Source organism: Quercus lobata, chromosome 4 (genome assembly GCF_001633185.2).
Source record: "Quercus lobata isolate SW786 chromosome 4, ValleyOak3.0 Primary Assembly, whole genome shotgun sequence".
In the NCBI taxonomy this organism is placed as follows: Eukaryota; Viridiplantae; Streptophyta; class Magnoliopsida; order Fagales; family Fagaceae; genus Quercus; species Quercus lobata.
Window position 1 is genome coordinate 8,293,617 of NC_044907.1, and position 20,294 is coordinate 8,313,910.

Consider the following 20,294-nt stretch of genomic DNA (forward strand, 5'->3'; position numbering starts at 1 on the left):
GTCAGGAATTAAATATTTAAATGTAAGCACTCACACATGCTGATAGAGAAAATTTTGATTATCCACTGATGAATTTGGTTAATATTGTTCCGCGAGACCAATGGGGCCACGCTCCAAAAAAATTGCTCATGATATGAGACAAGATACAATTAATAGTAACATCAAATTCCAAATAGAAATACAAATTAAGCATATAGTACCTCCTGTTCTCTCAATTTATATGGAGTGGGTAGCAAGCTATCTATATTCTCAAAAAGATCATCTCGGCCGGATAGTGGCTCCGCAACAGGAGAATCCATGACAGAGTCAGGAATTGCAACAAGGGTTTCCTCAAAAAATGATTTAATTGACTACAATGTTTTTAAAATTGTGTCAGAAACTTCAAGCAAAAGAAGCAATTAAAAACAAAAAAATTAAATGAAGGAAAAGATTTAATAATGTCTGCAGAAGATCAGAGAGCAAAACACTCTTTGCATTAAGATAAGCAGCTAGGCCATTAAACACTTTGGATTAACCCTCCTTTTAGCTCCAAAGATGTATCCAACAGTGTTCAGTAAACAAAGAAACCACATGAAACGAAACGATGCAATAAACATGTAAATGAAATTAAGGTGTGGAAATGACTTTGCTAACAGCTAGATATGGGGGGATCAGAAGAATAATTCGGGGTTTATCAGCAGAGGAAAGGGTAGAAATGGGTAGAATCCGTGATGAGTTAGAACAAGCTACTCTGTTGGAAGAAATAAGTTGGAGACAAAAATCTAGAGTTCTTTGTGTTAAGGAAGGTGACAGGAACACTAAATTTTTTCATCGCATAGCTAACTCTCATAGGAGGGTTAATTCTATTGAGAGGCTTATGGTGGATGGGGTATTGTCTTCAGACCCGACTGCTATAGCAGAATGTATCTCTCAGTTTTATAAGCAGCTCTATTTGGAGAATGTGGCTAATAGACCCGTATTAGATGATGTGGAGTTTGCTAGTATCTCGGTGGAAGATGCAAGTTGGCTAGATAGGCCTTTTGAGGAAGAAGAGGTGGTTGAGGTGATTAATGGTTTCAATGGTGACAAGGCACTTGGTCCAGATGGCTTTTCAATGACATTCTTCCAGTCTTGTTGGGGCGTTTTGAAAACAGAAATTATGGCTGTGTTCCACAATTTCCATACTCAGGCGGTGTTTGAGAAGAGTCTTAATGCCTCATTCCTTGCCCTTATTCCTAAGAAAGTGGATGCTGTGGAGGTCAAGGACTTTCGGCCCATTAGCTTAGTTGGCGGGATTTATAAGATTATCTCTAAGGTGTTGGCTAATCGCCTTCGTAGGGTGGCGCATGGGCTTATTTCGGATTCACAAAATGCTTTTGTGAAGGGTAGACAGATTTTGGATTCCGTCCTGATTGCTTCTGAATGTATTGATAGTAGATTAAAGTCAGGAGTTCCAGGTGTGTTATGTAAATTGGATGTGGAAAAGGCATATGATCATGTGTGCTGGGATTTTTTAATGTATATGCTGCAGCGTTGTGGTTTCTCTGAGAAATGGAGAAAATGGATATGGTATTGCATTTCAACTGTAAAGTTTTCTATTCTGATCAATGGTAGCCCATCTGATTTCTTTGGTAGCTCTAGGGGGCTTCGGCAAGGGGATCCTTTATCTCCGTTGTTGTTTGATATTGTGATGGAGGCACTAAGCCGTATGTTGGATGTGGCTGCCTCCGCTGGGCAATTCTCAGGTTTTTCTGTGGGTAGTACGGTTGGTTCATCAGTGATGGTGTCTCACCTTTTATTTGCAGATGATACTCTGATTTTTTGTGATGCTGAACCTTCTCAGATTGCTAATTTGAGGGCGATACTTGCTAGATTTGAGGAGGTCTCAGGGCTTCATATTAATTTGGGGAAGTCTGAGCTGGTTCCTGTTGGTGGAGTACACAATTTGGAGGATTTGGTGGGTTTGTTGGGGTGTGGGCAGTCTTCTTTGCCCTTGAAATATTTGGGTCTTCCTTTAGGTGCCAAATTTAAGGATTTATCTGTTTGGAATCCTATCCTAGAGAGAATGGAGAGGAGATTAGCAGGTTGGAAGAGAATGTATTTATCTAAAGGGGGTAAGGTGACTCTCATTAAAAGCTCACTCTCGTCTTTACCTACATACTTTCTTTCCCTTTTTCCTTTACCAGGGAAGGTGGCAAAGCGTATGGAGAAATTACAGAGAGACTTTCTGTGGAATGGGATTGGTGGTGAACCTAAAATACATTTAGTTAATTGGGCCAAGGTTTGTAGGCCTTTGCAGGAGGGGGGGTTGGGTATACGACGGTTGGGGAACTTTAATTCTGCATTGCTAGGTAAATGGTTGTGGAGGTATGGCATGGAGACTGATGCTTTATGGAGGAGGGTTGTAGAGGCAAAATATGGGAATATTTGGGGTGGTTGGTGTACGAAAAAGGTGACAAGTGCCTTATGGAGTCAGCCTGTGGAGATACATTAGAAGTGGCTGGTTGAACTTCTCTAAATTCCTTGTTTATGATGTGGGGGATGGTACTAGAGTGAAATTTTGGAAGCATTTGTGGTGTGGGGATGGTACTCTCCAAGAGGCATTTCCAGAGCTTTATCGTCTTAGTAGGTCAAAGGATTCCTCGGTGGCTGAAGTTATGGGCTGGTCTGCTGGGAGGTTTCACTGGAATGTGCAATTTCGTCGTCCACCACAAGATTGGGAAGAAGAAGCCTTTGACCGGTTTATGGAATTGATCTATTCTTCAACGGTGCGGGGGTTTGGTCCTGATAAGGTTTGTTGGAAACCTGCAAGGAATAGAGGTTTTGAGGTTAGAGGTTATTATAACTCATTCTACCCTCCTACTTTTGTTTCTTTTCCATGGAGAATGATATGGCAATCAAAGGTTCCCACAAGGGTGGCGTTCTTTTCTTGGTCTGCTTCATTGGGTAAGATCTTAACAACAGATAACCTTCGTAAAAGACGAGTGATGGTGCTTGACTGGTGCTATATGTGTAAGAGGAGTGGGGAGTCGGTGGATCATCTTCTACTTCATTGCTCCATAGCTTGGGAGTTGTGGTCCATGGTTTTCTGCTTGTTTGGTATTCAATGGGTTATACCTCATACTGTTCTTGAGTTGTTTGAGGCTTGGCAAGGAAAGTTTGTGCGACATCGCCACATTGATGTTTGGAGAATGGTGCCTCATTGCTTGATTTGGTGCATTTGGCGTGAAAGGAATGATAGAAGTTTTGAGGGTTGTGAACGCTCTTTACTGGAGCTTAAGTCTTTTTTCCTACACACTCTCTTTGAATGGAGTGTGGTTTTTTCTCATTTTTCTTGTTCTTCCTTTTCTTTGTTTCTTGACCGTTGTTCTTTTGTTTCTTGACTTGTGCCCCCATAGTACATCCCCAATGTACTCGGTTTGGCAATCTTTTTATCATTAATAATATTCTTATGTTATTTATCAAAAAGAAGAAGAATAATTCGGGGTTTATCTCTTCAGAATTTCAGTTGACTAATATCTTGCAATTTAGATTTCTTTTAGAAATTATATTTAAACCCTATAGTTTCAGAAGTTCTAAACAAAACTGTGAACATTTAACATATGATCCAGTGGTTTTTACTGAATAACTAATCCAAGCTTTTCTAATACACTGGGATGATGTCTATGGAGGCGGCTGACCTGTATTTGCTAATAGCTAGTATGGATGTCAGAAGAATGCTTTGATATATATCCCTAGAGTTTTAGTTCAGAACATCTTTTCTGGAATGCATCTTTGTTTTTTTTTTTTTTTAAGCAATTAGAGATATATATCAGAAAAATGAGTCACCCAAGTATACACGAAATATACGGGGGTGAAACAATCAGTTAACAAAAATTCCATAAATCTTTTCTGGAACGCGTCTTTACTTGTTAGAGGTTGGAGCATTGACTGTAACCACTTTAGCTTGGGCCCAGCAGACACCAAAATGGCTGCATGAGTACCAACTACCAACAACAATTCAAATTTTATCCTAGGTTTTACTTTCCTTGTTGATGCAACTGCCTAAGTAAATCTTGAGAAATAATCACCCGAATCCTCAGTTAACGCATCCAGGCTGTCTCTTGGATAGGGAGAGATATTTCACAGGCTTCAGTGGGCAGCCACTATTCAGAAGCAACAGATGATGGCATGCAACTACTAGAATGAAATACTGAAATTCATACTAGCATAACTGGGCATTGTCCCATATTTGCAACTTAACACACCCAACTCAATAGGTGTCCTGGAAAAGAGACCAAGGAGCAACAGGTAATGAATGACAAAAGCAGCAGTGGGGGAAAAGACAGGGGGTGTGGGGACTTGCAGTGGGGCATTGCATCTGATTAACTTCCATGGACACCCAAACCACATTTTCATGCGATGGTTGGGTCTATAGACATAAGTGGTGGTGTGAGAAGGGCATGCCGTATGCACACTGCACATAAACAGAGTCAGATAGAAAAACCATGTTTCAGGGTTGTGGTTTTTTCTTCTCAAACTCATGCCGTCCACAAATAATTGTAGATATTAATCTTTTGCATCTTCCTAACTTTCTATATGCTGTTTCACTTGGACTATAAATGAAGATAAAAATAAAGCAGTCCAAGCTAACAGATATGATCTACCATACAAAATTGGAACAAGTAGAGCAAATTATGCAGATGGTTTGGTAATATTTGACCACAACTTTGTATATCCTGCTTTTGGTTACTTTCCTGGATAGTAACGAACCACTAAGAACCTTTTCTACAAAGCACTGAATAAAATCACTTGTAATAATTGACATACCTTGCAATTTTGGAATGCAGCATCAGCTTTGCGCTTCCACAGGCCATTCCCAGGCTCCGAATAGAAAAGATGAAGTAAAGGCTGCAACAGGGTTTAAGGGTCATTTAAAAACACAAAAACATTTTATGGGTGGAAGAAAAAAGCTAAACTTGATCAACACCAGGCAAAAAGGCTATTCCATGCAAGTTGGGAAAGACAATGGAGAGGGAAAAAATAAGGACAACAAGTAGGGGAAGATGATATAGACATGTCTTTAGTGGTGTATGTATAGCAACACAATATTTTTTTGATAGCAACACAATATTGAGGGATTCCTTTTACAAAAATTGTTTTGCATTTCCAAATATATCCACAATGGCCACTTGCAAACATTGGACCTCACAAGGCAACAGGTAGCAAGTGACAAGGGAGATATACTGGATCAGCATAGCAGCAATGGCAATGATCTGTCTCTTTGGCATCTAAATGACTTATATTTGGAATGTGGATTGATAAACAGATGCTATCAAGTTAGGGCAAAATACCAAATTCCACAAAATGGCATTATTATAGGCAACATACATCCAACATACACATTTATTAATTCCCGCACAATTAAGGATTTACTCCCAACTGGTTTGGCGGGCACTAGGTCCTGGGTTTGACTCCTGCAATGGAAGCACCTATGGATTATTGGTAAAACACTGGCTTAGTGCTCATTGGTGCCCCTAGTGGGGCTAGTGTAGCTATCGCTCACTAAACGCAGCGGGTAGGATGCTATTGTAGTCATGCCCAAGTAGGGAAGCCAAGCCACCTTTGGTCACCACCTCCTACCCTTTTTCTTCCAGGGGGGGAAAAAAGCTGAAATCCCGACATTTATTATAATCATAGAGACAGAAGATATATATTCCCATGCAATATAACAATAGCATAATAATCTGTGCACATGAGCAATAGAACAGTGGTTCATATATCACACAGACACAATTCTGTTTTATTCTATGTCCAGTTGTCCTCAAAATATAAGGTCACATAGTAAATCATACTAGACAGCCACATAGTAAATTTTCTACCTTCACCACGTCCCGTACATGTGGCTTAATTCCATATTTTCCCAAAACAGAATCGCCATACACTTGATATTTTTCCAGGATCTAAAGGGACAGAAATTATAAACTGTTAGCGAAGTAAATCAATTGAAGAAAATGAGATGCATCCATTTGAGAGCCAAGCCTGCTAATGACCTGACGTCGTGTAATACCACTGCTTGGCGCACCATAAATTACAGAATCAACATGTCCCAAAACCTGCCAAGGGCTGAAAGAAAGGGTAAAGTGTTATTTAGTCAACATATTCAGTATCAACATAGAAAAATATGATAGAAACATCTCAACCCAAATGCGAAAAGAAAACCTCAGAGAAAAAAAGATTAGCATAATGCTCACCACACTGCTGATGTGAGAACCCATTCTACAGCATATCAATATGTATCATTACTATATATTTACATAAGAAACTGTTAATACTACAAATTTCTGGCAATGCCTACTTGGGGGCAACAGTTGTCAGAATCTTAAAATGCACAAAATGGTAATTTCCTCAAGGAAAATTATGTGTGTCATGGATATGTATCACATCTTGACAACTTTATGATACTTGCTATGAAAATGTATGATCCTAGTACTCATGATGCAAGAAAAATACAAATTTTAAGTAACTTTAATAGACGAGTTTGAAGTCAGCTCTTTCACTGTTCACCTACCCCTAGAGAAAAAAGGGTTCCTATTATGCAAAATTTACTTTAAGATTAACAAAAGCATCAAAAAGTTACATTTTCTTTCTTTTTCCTAGATGCACGGGCATGTTAATCATTTTATACTTTACTATTATAAACCTTGTAGTTTACTTTAAAAATAAATAAGTAAATCTTAACTGATGGAGAAGTCTACACACATAATAAATATTCCCTGTGTACTTCCACACCCCTCCCCCTCCAGCGGTGCAGCAGCGCTTTCTTATAAAATGTTTTATTTATTATTATTATTTTTATGATGTGGAATCTCACCAAGGCAAGGCCCTTTGGACCCAACCCTGGGGAGTAAACTACGGAAACACAAGCCTCCACCTGCTAGTGAGGATTGAACCCAGGATGTTTGGGTCTACAGCTCATCCCAAGCTTCCAACCACTAGGAGGCACCCTAATGGGTTCTTATATAATGCTTTATTTACCAAAGAAAAAAAGAGATATATGCAACAATATACTTCATGTACAGATTACAAATAATACAGTAGCATTTATATAATCAAAGTATATTGAAAGTAATAATTAATGGTTCAGTATTAGACATTAGATTCTGAATATTTGATGCATAATTTTGCATGAAAAATCAGCAGTGCTTGTTTTCCAGAAATTACATAATTCATGCACATATTTTGCCAATTATGTAAGAATTTTAAGCATATTGAGCAACATACACTAATACAACAATAACTAATAAGGAGAATAAAAGATATCACTGTAGGCAAAATACATTATTTGACAATTATGTGTACCTCGACCTCATTACATCACTATGGTTAAGGATGACCAATGGGAAGGAGAAAATGACATTAGACCTTCCTCCAGATTTGAGGGACAATGGTATAGGAATTTTCTTGTAAACTGAATTAAGTTTTGGATTTTAACTGATGAAGGCTAGAGAATCTATGGTTTCTACCCATTTTTCACCATTGACAAAGGCCTATTAAGAAAGTGAAGTAAGAGATGCACTCCGTGCCTGCCAGGTTGCAGAGTTTAGTTTGCTAAGTGTAGAAGTAGTCATGGATTGGAAGTAATAAGGTTACTCAGTATTTCTAGGAAATCCAAAGAAGATGGTTTAACAACCCGATTAACACCCCTGCCAGGATTTTAAGCACTGCAATCTCACCCCTTATGCCTTCTTCTATGGAATTAAGAAAAAGAGTGCCCATGTCCTTCAGGTGATTGAATCTGAGACTACATTATCTAAGAAAATGATAGAATTACACATGATGAACTGGATTTCAATGTTCGAGCTGTTTAAAGGGAATATCAAATAATGTCATACAACTACCTGTTTTGAGAACTTCATAGTTAACAACTTTGTTAAATAAAGATAGCATTGAGGATCTTCTGTAAGGTTGCCTCACCTCCTGTTCTCCCTCTCAGACACCCTATATCAAAAAACTAATTTGCATGTGTGTCTGTGTAATTTATTTTTCAGACACTACTTATCAAAAAAAAATTTATTTTTCAGACACTAATTACAACTTGATTTTATAATTGACTTAGAACTACCATGTTTGTTGTCACTCCATCTTCTTTTATTTATTTATTTTTATTTTCTTTATCAGCAAATATATTTGTAAGCATAACATTTGCAGTCTACAATGGTTTTATGATGACAGTTTAAGCATACTGACTATATACTCAACTGCTCCTAGAAAAATGTTAAACAATACAATGAATTCATGAATCCACACAAATCTGAGGGTCGAAACTCATTGGTCAACAGCCAAGAGAATAAAGAGCTGACCAAAATAAAATTCTCAAAATTATTCATAACACATACTTATGGTATGCAGCACGTCCAACCATTACACCATGAGCTCCTGCCCTTCGAGCTGCATTGACCTATAATTTAAAGGTCCATGAGAAAATAAGTATAAATTGAAGTATCGGAACATCCAGTAACAATTTAGAAATAGCAAATTCCATAAAATAAAAATTCCTTAGTATACTCCCTGTTTTCTTTGGTCTCAGCCTTTTCATGTTTTCATTATTAATAAAATTCTTTACTTATTAAAAAAAATTCCATAAAATAAAAATGCTTGAAGCAAATATTTGCAGCTGTGAACTAGCAAACCATATCAAAAGCAAAAACCAAAGATTAAAGCAATTATAAGGACAAAAGAACAAATTTTACACCAGACACGTGTAAATGTTAGTAAATTCATAGTAAGCATTTACACCAGATGCATGCAAGTATGCAAGGACATAAGCAAATAGGATAGAGACAGTCAAGAAGAAACAAAATTTTTGGTAATCATTAGGTCATGTTAACCAACAAAAAATCTTAACTTATGAACTTAAGGGAATTTTTTTATAGATAACAACAAATTCAATAACTATATGCATAATAATTAAACAACAAATTTACACTATTCTGAGTTCCAACAAATGCTTCCAGACTCAAAAAACTAGCAATCTATTTTCTCTGTGAAATCAAGATGATGGGAGCTAGCACATATCTAACACCCTCTTATGTTCCAACCACAAAGAAAAATTTCGTTTGTCCGTTCTTTGTCATTAGATTTCACACAATCACTTCACTCTTGTGCATAATTCTTTTAGGTTACGTTGTGTTCATCAATGTGGGCATGAAGTAACCTCTTCTTTTACTAAAATATCAATACATATCAAAAAAATTTATTGACAAAGAAGGAACAAACAAAACCTGGCTTCAGATGTCAACAGATAAGCAAAGAATAAATTCATTTATAATTAAAATATTCAATGGCAAAAGCAAACTGATGTAACAAGGTAGCCTAAAGCAGAAAGTTTTTTGACAATTCGATAATTGGAAGAGGGGAGATTTGAACCCTGGATGCCTCATTTGAAAACACTAGGAGGTCCCAACTACTTGAACTAAAGGCTCGTGGCTAGCCTAAAATGGAAAGTTAAATAAAATAGGTTCAAAAAACCTCTAGCCAGCTGACCGTTATGGAATAAACTCATGTCCTGTTAACGTAGGGTCGGTTACTGATTTGAATGAGATTTTTCTAAACGAATGGTCATACAAAATTCATTCATTAAGGTTCCATATAGGCTATGTGAAGGCCCAACTATAGATGTGAACTGAGGCAACACCTACATCTAGAATATTAAATTGATTCTTTTCTAATCTTTGTATGGAGCCACATATCTTGGAAAAGCTTGAAGATACCGAGGTAACAATCACTTCCACTTGCTTTTATTGAGCTTAGGAATCCTGTATCAAATCAATTAACTTTAGCTTGTTAACTCTAGCAAAACGTGTTTTCTAGAAATCCTATATTGATCTTCAGTTGACCCTGTTTATGCAAACCCTGCTTCCTAACCTCCCCTTCTCCCCTAAATAAAAAGAGAAGATAACACTCTGCCTGGAAGGCATATCTCCCAGTCCACCCTGGTGTCCGGGCCCAGGGAATTGCTCCTTACCAATCCAACGAGACACAGATAAAAGGGAAAACAGAAGAAATAGCCTTTTTATGGACATATTTGGCACTATGCTAGCTGGAGAAAAAAAATCCTAAAGCATGAAAGTCATGCGGACACAAGCAAGCAAGTCCACAGGATGAGGTACCCAAGCAAGGACCTCAATTTTCATTAGGAGGCATGGGTAATGCAATAGTCTCTTGAGGGAGGAGTTCAGAGGCCTTCTAGTAGGGTTTTTTTTTTTTTTTTATCATGTGAACAGAACCTATGTATGTACATATGTACATGCATTGTATGTAAACATTTATAAATGCATACTCATGTGTGCTTTATAGATAACATTTTTTTAAATACAGGTGTACATTAACAGACCCCTTCCAGCCCCCCCCCCCCCCCCCCCCCCCACACACACACACACACACAAGAAAAAAGAAGAAGAACAGAAACAGTTAGTTTGACAATGGCTCACCTCATCAACACAATTTATGCCTCCATTGATTGTAAACCTTAAGTCCGGAAAGTCACGCAAGAGACCATAAAAGTACTCATATCTGCATAATTAAATGAAATATTTAGAAAAAGCGGTCTGGAATAAAGCTAGAACCACAAAAAAAAGATATCTTAACCAGGAACTTTTAAAAATTACTAAAACAGCAAATTTTTTTTTTTTGACAAGTAACTGAAACAGAAAAATAATTAAGTACATACTTCAAGGGAGGAATACTTCGATTCTCAGCTGGGCTAATGCCATTGAGCATTGCCTTCCTCGAATGTATTATGAAATGTCTAGTTGGTGATAGAGAAGATACTTTGTAAATAAAATCACCTGAAAAGGGAAAAGAACAATAGCAGCCAAAAAATTAGGATGCAACCCTGGCAATTCCAATATAAGATACCGAAAAAAAGTATCACCTAAAAAAATTATAGGTACAATATCGGATAAACAGTGACAATGCAACTTAGCTAGATTAATTGAGGCTTGGTTTAATGGCAAAGAACATAGCCAACTCTTGGAGAGGAATTCATGGAACATAGCATAAAAATTACATAACTATAAAATATAGAAAGGAATAGAAACATAAATTTGTCAAGCAAAAGGAAATCAATAAACAGCAAGATGTTATTTGCATATTTACAGTAATGATGCATAATCAAATTCCACATAACTGAATGCCAGTCTATTCACATTACAGTCAAATGCACCCATAATGCACCCATGCTACAATAATCAGAAAATATTGAGCTAATAACCCCATGCTACAATATGAAACAAGATTCCACATAACTGAAAGCATGATAATTTGCATGACATTCAAACACACCCTTTAAGCATGCAAAGGTTGGAGAGGACTTTTTGGATGAAAGCAGGAAAGCACAAACTTGGCCCCGGTTTATATTCATCAGTTGTTCCTTGTAAATTTATAAAAGAAAAATAAAAAGTTCCAAGCAAACTTTCAACTTAAATAGGTTGCTTTCAACTTAAACAGAAAAAAGAATGTTCATAAGAGGACCTTACAGAGCTCATTGTACGAGTCATGATCATCGACACCAATTCGACATTTAACACTAACAGGAACATCTGTATTGGCAGCAATTACTGACATAGCCTCACCCACAAACTGTCCTTGTAAACAACAAATGTATATATCAGAGCAAGCTGACAGAAAATTACTGTCTAGAGAGGTTGCACTCAACAAAATAATCAGCTTAGTTGCCAAACCTTTGGATCAAGCATAAGACGAGCACCAAAGCATCCATGTCCAGCTACTTTTGGACTAGGACATCCACAACTGGTAAATACTAAAAGGTCTTAGTTCAGTGATCAAAAGGAAAAAAGAAACTTAGAAATATGGCACAAAATATTGTACAAACTTGAAATTTATTTCATCATAGTGGTATGGATTAGCAAGTTCAGTAGCTTTTGCCAAGTTTTCCAAATTGTTCCCACCAATTTGAAGCACAATAGGATGTTGCTCTGGAGAATATGCCAAGAATCTGTCCTGAGCAATATAAACAAAAAAACAATAATAAATAAAGAATCAAAGGTATTGAGATAGCAAAATATCAGATCCACCAGATATTTGGGGGGTTGGTGGGGAAGATGAAGTATGAACCAAGAAATCCATTTTTTTTTAGAATGAGTTGAGGGTGTAGACATTATTGGTAGCAATGGAGTAATATGTTCATGGCAGTAATCATTCAACATAAAAATGGCAAACTAATAGATGGAACTAGCGAAACCTAAATAGTTCCTCTTACTTTTTACTTCATTTCCCCTTTTGTAGTAGGCTTATAACAGGAAGATGAGCAATAAATTTTAGGATATGAAGACAGAAGCAAACTACAATCATAAGATTTTAATGTTCTTCACATATTATATATAAGTTGATACCATTATGTCAGAACCTTTGAAAATCCAATAAAGATCGAAAACTACTATTTACTCTCACTTTGACATATATTGACATTTATTTGAGGGATTTGGCAGGACATCCACAAAGAACAGAGACCAAGAGAAGGTCTATAAACATTGAGAGAAACCAGAAATGAAGCACCATTATTTCTTAGATGGTGTAGATAGAGGAACTTGTATTAAATGCTTTTGAATCTTGAACCTAGAACTTCACCCGCCAATTCTTATGGAAAAAGTAGTTGTCATTTGAGCTAGAGCTAATTGACAAGCAATCCAATATATAATATAACACCAAAATCTATAGATTTTAAATAATCACTTTCATAATTTCACATGCTTCATCCTACAATGTCACCTCCTTTTAAGTTCTAAATACTTTGGTCACTGAAAATATTTGTAATACTTCTTCAAGCTCCTTCAAAAGGCAAGTCTTTAAATAACTTACCAGATTATCCTTCTGATAAACAATTGTTTCTGCTGCAAGCATCTCTGTGTAGAGCCACGCATGTTTCGATATGAGCCGGGCAAGAGTCCTATAATGATTATCTGTCCAGTCCATCATTGGAGCAACACTGCCAATAAAACACTAAAATCATATTAACTTCATACAATCAATACTCTTAATAGTACTGACAATATAAAATAGAAACGTATGAAACTGCACCTAAACCAGGGAGGAAGATACTGCCCGGCAACCATCACAGCATCTGCAAGTACTTGATCTTTTTGTGTATAAGTAGACGGTCCTCTTGATTTGGTAGGATTTCTCTGAAAAATATTGGAAGAAAATATGCTGTGTTTTTTAAGGATATTTAAATAAATAGGAGTAGATGAAGCTGGTAAAGAATATCCAGTTAACTTCATCATCACTCTAATCAGACCATAGCCTGCTCCATTGGGTACCTATCCATTAAATAAAAAACTATACCCACATGAGACAGTAGATAAATTATAAATAAGATCAATGTTGCTGAATCAATACAAATTATTGACGGCATCCTACAAAGTCCTAGATGATCATATACAATAAAGGAAAATTAAGTCGCAGACTTAACTACCAGTATCATGACAACAAAACAGCACTTGGAATTCCATGTTTCCCTTTGAAGGAAGTTTTTAACTTAAATAAATATGGCTTGCAGTTTTGTAACTAGAAAGAGTTCAAATGTAATCAACTGAAATCAGGAAAGAAATTCCTGATTAAAAACCAAAGGAGTCAACTGTGAGTCTGTGATACCCTGAATTATGTGAATTGGATTGCGTAGGTTTGTGTTATGCGAAGGTGCACTAAGTCCTACATTGGTGTTCATTAGGTCAAACTGGGCTATATAAGTGATTACAAGGAGCCCCAGTTGTAACTTGACTAGTTCTTTTGGCGTAAAAACACAGATGTGGCTAGTGCCTTCCTCGGGTTGCAAAATCAACAATCAAAATGGTCTCTTTTTGATGTGTAAATTGAGCAGGACAAATCCATATCAGGGCCAAATTGAAGTTTGTGTAGCTTAATACCAAAAAAACTTCCAAAGCACCCAAACAATCAACCAAAAAAAAAAAGACCCACTGAAACTTTTTTTAGATACTAATTCCAGACCCAATAAACAAAAAGGTCAAAGAAGAAACTTTCTAGACCATTCACTATGGAAATAACATCCATGTAGTAAAAACAGTACACAATTAACATGAATGCAGGCTAAGAATATTAGAATACCCATTAAAGGTTTTAAATTTTAAATATGAACCAATTCATAGATTACCCATTTGCTTGTATGGAAAAAAAATGGACAAATCTTAGACCAAAAATGGAAGAAAAAAAAGCATTTTTTCAAACAGTTGGCGGGCATGGAATTATTATACGTGCATAGCCAGTAATTACACAATTATACATATATGCATATACACATGGAATATATGTGCGTGCGTGTGTGGGGGAATAGGGTTTACATGGAGGAATAAAGTCGCGTTGAGAGAAGCTTCTTTCACCTGAGAGAGAGAGAGAGAGAGAGAGAGAGAGAGTTTAGAGGTTGAGTTTGAGAGTTTGAGAAAGTGTGGTTTTTTATATTGTGCTTTATCCGCGGCAAATATTAGATGACGAGTGAATGCAAAATGCAAAGAATATTATGTTGGGCTGGGCCTCTTTAACCTTCTTGGGCTCATCTTTTGTGTTCTAGGGCTCAATTAAACGTATAGTCATTTTTATTTTTTTTTTAAAAAGGAAAAGGAACAGTTTTTAATTTTATACTAAACTTAATGAGATTCCTCTCATAGTCTTATGAGATTTATGATAAACATGGTGAATGTATTGAAATTATAATTTTTTTTTCTTTGAGTTAAATTATATTTTTGGACTAACTTACCTTTTATTGATTCCTAATTTGTTTGAGATTATTGATGAAATTTCTACTTTGACCTTTTTTTTCTTTTGTTTTTTTCCAGCTTAATAAATTTTGTTAACCCTTGAGTTATATGATTCACATAAATTGTTAATTTTTTTTTTTATTGCTTGAGTTATGTGATTCACCTAATTTGTTAAATTTCATTATTGTCAAATAAGACAATTGAGTTTGAATTTCATCTATAACTATTATTAAAAATGTCTTGGCTTGATAGTATAAAGCAATACTCATAAAAAAAATGCCAAATATTTTAAATCCAATAATCAATTAGAAAAAAAAATCATTTCAAATGTGATGTTGATCACAAACATCAAGGAGAGAATTTCCATTTGTGCAAAATTGGTGTTAGTGCAATGTCACGTTGAGGCCTAGGAACTTCTTAAAATTTCAAGTATACATTGTGAATTGAGTGGTTTACATTGTATCATGTCATCCATAGCTCAAAGTAAATTTCAATCCATTTAATTGGTAAAGTCTATAATAGTTAAATAAAGAAATTGGTAATAAAGAATTAGCATCATTAAGCAACACCATAAGCTTTTATCTTATCATCTTTTTTTTTTTTTTTTGAGAAACAAAGCTTATCATCTATATATAAACAAATGTTAATTAATTTTCTTTAAAATTTATTTAAGTGATAGATAACTTGTCAAAATCTAAAGCGTTCATTTAATAATAAACAGTCTAAAATTACAAGAATTTTTTAATTACCTTAAAATATTCATATTACAACAAGACTAATATATAATGGGCCTGGCCTATATCAAGCACATTTTCAAGCTCGGCCCATTATCTCCAACGGATATATGTGGTGGAAAACAGAACTACCTACCTGTGTTTCCTTTTATGTCTCACACTCTCTTATCAGTTCCATACACTACTCCAATGGCTAGTCTAAGCTTCAACACCACCAGAATCAGAACTCCAACACTTCAATCCCACAAACCCAACTCCAAATTTTCCTCTCTCGCAAAACCCATCAAAGTTTCATTCACTTTCCTCACAAAACCTTCAAGAAGAAACCAACAAAAACTCCACCCTATCAGGTCTAGTTCTGTGTCAGAAAGCTCAGTTTTTGCACCGAAAGAAGTGGAATTTGATGATGATGATGATAAAGAAGAGGACGACCCAACTGCAGAACTGAGCTATCTTGACCCGGAAACCGATCCCGGGAGCATTTTGGAGTGGGAGCTGGATTTTTGCTCTAGGCCTATACTAGATATCAGAGGGAAGAAGCTGTGGGAGCTAGTTGTATGTGACAGTTCTCTTTCACTTCAATACACAAAGTATTTTCCTAACAATGTTATCAATAGTGTTACTTTGAAGGATGCTATTGTATCAATAAGTGATGATTTGGGAGTCCCTCTACCGGAGAAAATCCGCTTCTTTAGGTGAATTTTTTGATTGTATGTATGGATTTTTGTTGTATATATATCTACACAATTATGTATGTACAAATATGTGAGTTTTCAAATTGAATTATTCGATAATATGCATGAATTTTGTAGCGTGTACACATTTGTGTGTGTGTTTTGATTGATGTCTTTAACAATGGGTTGATTCTTTGTTTGAAGGTCACAGATGCAAACAATTATAACAAAAGCATGTAAGGAGCTTGGTATAAAACCTATTCCAAGTAAACGGGTGCGTATAGCCTTTCATTATGATTTTGTTTTACTTCTCTTTTTTTATCAAATTTTAATTTCTTTTTTTTTTTCATTGAATTTGTTGTTTATTGAGTTCAAAACCAAAGTTAGGTCCATGTTGTTAAAAGCAACTAGGATGAAGATTGGATCATGAATAGAAGTCCTAACTTTGATTGAATTGGATCACATTGTGCACAATAAGCATGGAGAATAAAATAACAGTAGGAATTGTAAATCTGTTAGGAGATTAATGAATTATTTCTTGAAACTATTGAGATGATACAAGTGAATACATATGTTATCAATGGGGCATATAGATTATAGAGTTTGAAACAATTCTCAAACATGATATGCTAGAAATTCTTCACGGCCATTACATGTGGGGTTCATGACAATTCCACTGATGGCCATAATATTATAAAGGAATTCTCTAGCAAGATTTAAGTCTAGATTTAATAGAAAAATCAAAATTTAATGGATAGGTGCATTGGATGGGAAATACAATGTAAAAGAGCTTGGGAAAGTATTAAATTGCGGGTACAGTTAGTGAATCATGGCATTCCAGTGTTTAGTTCAGCAAGGCTATTCCTAAGCACACTTTCATTCTTTGGCTTGCTATTCAAAATCAGTTGAGAATGCAAGATAAGATGCAAATGTATGGATACTAATGATTATTGTGCTTTATGTAACTCTGCTTCAAAAGATCATAATCAACCATTTTTCAATTGCTTTTATTCTGAAAATTTCTGGAAAACTTTATGTGAGAAGTGCAACTAGCGACGGATTACAAGGGATTGGAGTTATAGTATTCAATGGACAGTTCACACTCAAAGGGAAATCTTTTCCTAGGCTTGAGACTAAGATTATATTCTTCATTGCTGTGCTTTAAATTTAAGAGGGAGGGAAGCAAATGGCTCTTTGGCCTATTGGCACCTCCATCCTTGTGGTGGGTATACATATGGGGTTTGATCCAGGCAACTTCACTTGATGTTTAACCATTTTGCATAATGGGCAAGTTGAAGTAATTTACAAAAGTCCAAAGAGATCAACCATATCTTTGGCTCCAATGATCTTGGAAAACTTTATGGGATATCTTTAGTTTAGGTTGAAGCTTTTGATCTTTCTGCGTCCTTGTTTTCCTTTTTGAGTGTCGTTAGCGTCATTGGTGGATGTTCTCCTGACCTTATCCCTTTCATAATTTGCTTCTTTTCCCCTTCAAAGCCCAAATGGGTTTTGTTTGTCTATTCAAGGGTATTAGGAAATGGTAATTTAATCACTTAACCATAATTCTTACATTCCCTCTCACGTATAGGCCCAAACTCCCCCTTAAAGTGGGCCAACATGTGGGCTTTTTAAACTCTTAAAAGGGAGATAGAGACAAGATTTGAACTTAGAACCACCTGCTCTGACACTATGATGAATTACTGATTAGGGAAGGGTGAATTTTAATTATTTAGTGTGGGGATTCTTTGTTGCATTGTAATCTCTTTCCCAACTTTTGAGTTACACTGATACTGAGAGTTTGTTTTGCCTAGGCTATACCCTTATGTTTTTCTATAGTTCTGTTTGCTTTTTGTACAGTCACCTAATTACCCAAAAATTCTGCTTTTTGGTTGAATTTTTTTTTTTTCAGTGCCTTTCACTCCTTCTATGGCTGGAAGAACGTTATGAGGCTGTATATATGCGTCATCCTGGTTTTCAAAAGGGATCTAAACCGCTTCTAGCATTGGACAACCCTTTCCCAATGGAGCTTCCTGAGAATCTGTTTGGTGAAAAATGGGCTTTTGTCCAATTGCCAATTTCAGGTACAGCACAGCAGCTTTTACTTTCAATGATAATGATAGACGGATACTACACTTATGCACTCAACCCAGACTATTTTATGAAACATTCATATCTATGCTGCATTTTAAACTGCATAATAAATTTTTTATGATATTATACTTTAGTAGCTATCAGATATTAGATACTTTTGAAGATCCAATTTTAGTATGATGCCATTTCACTAAAGTGTCGCACAAAGAAGTCTCACTCAATTCAAAAGCGGATATAATGATTTTCTTTTTCAAGGTATTTCACTAGCCTCTACTGATCTTACTTTCCCATTTTCAGCTGTTCGTGAGGAGGTCTCATCCTTGGAGACAAGATTGGTGTTTGGTGCTGGTCTAGATTTGGATTTACTGGGAATTGAAATTGATGATAAGACATTAATTCCAGGACTGGCTGTTGCGACTTCACGTGCTAGACCTTTAGCAGGTATATATTCCTTTTTGCATCTTCACCTCTCATATAATTCTTAGTGATTTTATATCATGATCATTTTATTTGGTTTGTTTTACGCTTTACCAATATGTTTTTTCACATCTTTTTGAAACTACCTCTGAAAACAGCACACATTGTTTAGCATGGATGCTATAATCTGCATTCGGGATAGTCTTAAGAAATTTGATTCCTGCATGTAATTTTTATATACAAAGTCATAGGAAATGCATGGTATCAAAGTTCCTAATACTTGACTGTTAAGGTCTGGCATATCTTGCCATGGTAGGTAGCAATTATGCACAGCCTCAAATTAGTAGTGCTCAATGAGACCAGCTAGATTAATCATTGCAACAACCAAAAAGTTCAAAGTATTTCATTCTGGGTTTGAAGTGTAATCTGATTAATTTAGGTCCCTAATTACAAGTTAATTGAAATATACATTTCATTTTTAAGATCGGTTCCAAAGCCAGATGGATAGTTTATGAGAGTGGCAAGAAGCATTATGCATTTTCTAATTCTTAACTGCTATAGGAGGATTCGTGTTGATAAGGTGCATTTGGAGTTCTAACCATAGTTACTCTTAGCCAATTTATATCAAACAAGCAAGAAATAGGATTCCTCACTTCACTACTTGCTCATCCACTTCTTCCATATCCAACTCTATATGGGTTGTGGAGCAATACTTTTTCAATTTGCTATCTCATTCCAAGTATGCCTTATGCACTTTTATGCTGCTTCTATGGCTTGAAAGTATCATTATAAAAACCTTGTGATGTACTCTTGCAGCTTGGATGAATGGACTGGAAGTTTGTTCAATTGAGGCTGAACTCAGTCGTGCTTCCTTGATTTTATCTGTTGGAATTTCTACTCGCTATATCTATGCTACCTACAAGAAAACTCCTGTAACAACAAATGAAGCTGAAGCTTGGGAAGCAGCTAAAAAAGCCTGTGGAGGCTTACATTTCCTTGCCATCCAAGAAGACTTAGATTCAGATGATTGTGTTGGATTTTGGCTCCTACTAGACTTGCCACCTCCACCTGTATAATTTAAATTCTTAAATAAAAGAAAATACCTTGCTAACACAATCTCTCAAAATTATATCACTTCACACATCCTCATTGCAGAAATGAATGTGATTCTACTTTTTTCTTTGTTCTATTAATTTGTTCTGTGCCAGGTTTACCATTTTGCATTTGCATGTTATTTGACTTGGACAAAAATAAATATGATGCATTAGAGAAACGAAAAACATACAACGAAATGCAATGTCTTAGATGATGGGTGAAAGTGGATGTCATTTCTCTATTATTTTCAAAGAATTTATTATTTGCAGTTGAGAACCATTAATCTTATAAAAAGGTCTGATTTCTTCAACATCTCCATTCCCAAACAAAATAAAGAGAAAAGAAAAACTTCTTGCATTTGCAAACATAGACATAGAGTTATAGATAGAAGGAGAAAACGTGTTTCTACGTAGGGCACGCTTGGAAGATTAAAAGTAAATAATTCTTTGTCAAGTGTGTGTATTCACTGGTTGAAGGTGTACGTAAGGCTTTTCTCATGCAATTGACTCAAAACCTATTTTTCCACTAATGTT

At 35.8% G+C, this 20,294-nt stretch overlaps 2 protein-coding genes across 4 annotated transcripts; one reads left to right on the forward strand and one right to left on the reverse strand.

Annotated features, from left to right (window-relative positions):
• Window positions 1–8: 8 nt before the first annotated feature.
• On the reverse strand, window positions 9–14,440 carry LOC115986415 (tRNA-dihydrouridine(20/20a) synthase). 3 transcript variants are annotated; one of them, XM_031109419.1, is made up of 13 exons: window positions 14,337–14,440; window positions 13,060–13,298; window positions 12,841–12,967; window positions 11,855–11,982; window positions 11,703–11,772; window positions 11,499–11,601; window positions 10,691–10,808; window positions 10,452–10,533; window positions 8,358–8,419; window positions 6,012–6,084; window positions 5,841–5,921; window positions 4,789–4,869; window positions 9–350 (listed from the first exon to the last, which is right to left on the reverse strand). In XM_031109419.1, exons 2-13 carry the CDS (start codon window positions 13,260–13,262, stop codon window positions 186–188), a joined length of 1,293 nt encoding a protein of 430 aa, XP_030965279.1. In that variant the 5' UTR covers window positions 13,263–13,298; window positions 14,337–14,440; the 3' UTR covers window positions 9–185. The 3 variants fall into 3 exon arrangements, with proteins under 3 accessions (XP_030965279.1, XP_030965281.1, XP_030965280.1); XM_031109421.1 differs by having other exon boundaries at window positions 13,060–13,163; window positions 14,337–14,437; XM_031109420.1 differs by having other exon boundaries at window positions 13,060–13,317; window positions 14,337–14,422.
• A 1,167-nt stretch (window positions 14,441–15,607) lies between these two features.
• LOC115986503 (protein TAB2 homolog, chloroplastic) lies at window positions 15,608–19,855 on the forward strand. Its single transcript, XM_031109613.1, has 5 exons — window positions 15,608–16,179; window positions 16,363–16,432; window positions 18,068–18,239; window positions 18,547–18,690; window positions 19,483–19,855. Exons 1-5 carry the CDS (start codon window positions 15,635–15,637, stop codon window positions 19,740–19,742), a joined length of 1,191 nt encoding a protein of 396 aa, XP_030965473.1. The 5' UTR covers window positions 15,608–15,634; the 3' UTR covers window positions 19,743–19,855.
• The last annotated feature ends 439 nt before the right edge of the window (window positions 19,856–20,294 follow it).

What these genes read in the sequence shown, in the direction of transcription:
- LOC115986503 (XM_031109613.1), top strand. Translation starts at nt 15,635, where the DNA reads ATGTCTCACACTCTCTTATCAGTTCCATACACTACTCCAATGGCTAGT. An exon ending in GAGAAAATCCGCTTCTTTAG is followed by an intron (nt 16,180 to 16,362) that starts GTGAATTTTTTG and finishes CTTTGTTTGAAG; the next exon opens with GTCACAGATGCAAACAATTA. An exon ending in AACCTATTCCAAGTAAACGG is followed by an intron (nt 16,433 to 18,067) that starts GTGCGTATAGCC and finishes TTTTTTTTTCAG; the next exon opens with TGCCTTTCACTCCTTCTATG.
- LOC115986415 (XM_031109419.1), bottom strand. Translation starts at nt 13,262, where the DNA reads ATGATGAAGTTAACTGGATATTCTTTACCAGCTTCATCTACTCCTATT. An exon ending in TTTATCAGAAGGATAATCTG is followed by an intron (nt 11,983 to 12,840) that starts GTAAGTTATTTA and finishes TATATTGCTCAG; the next exon opens with GACAGATTCTTGGCATATTC. An exon ending in CTGCATTCCAAAATTGCAAG is followed by an intron (nt 351 to 4,788) that starts GTATGTCAATTA and finishes AAAACATTGTAG; the next exon opens with TCAATTAAATCATTTTTTGA.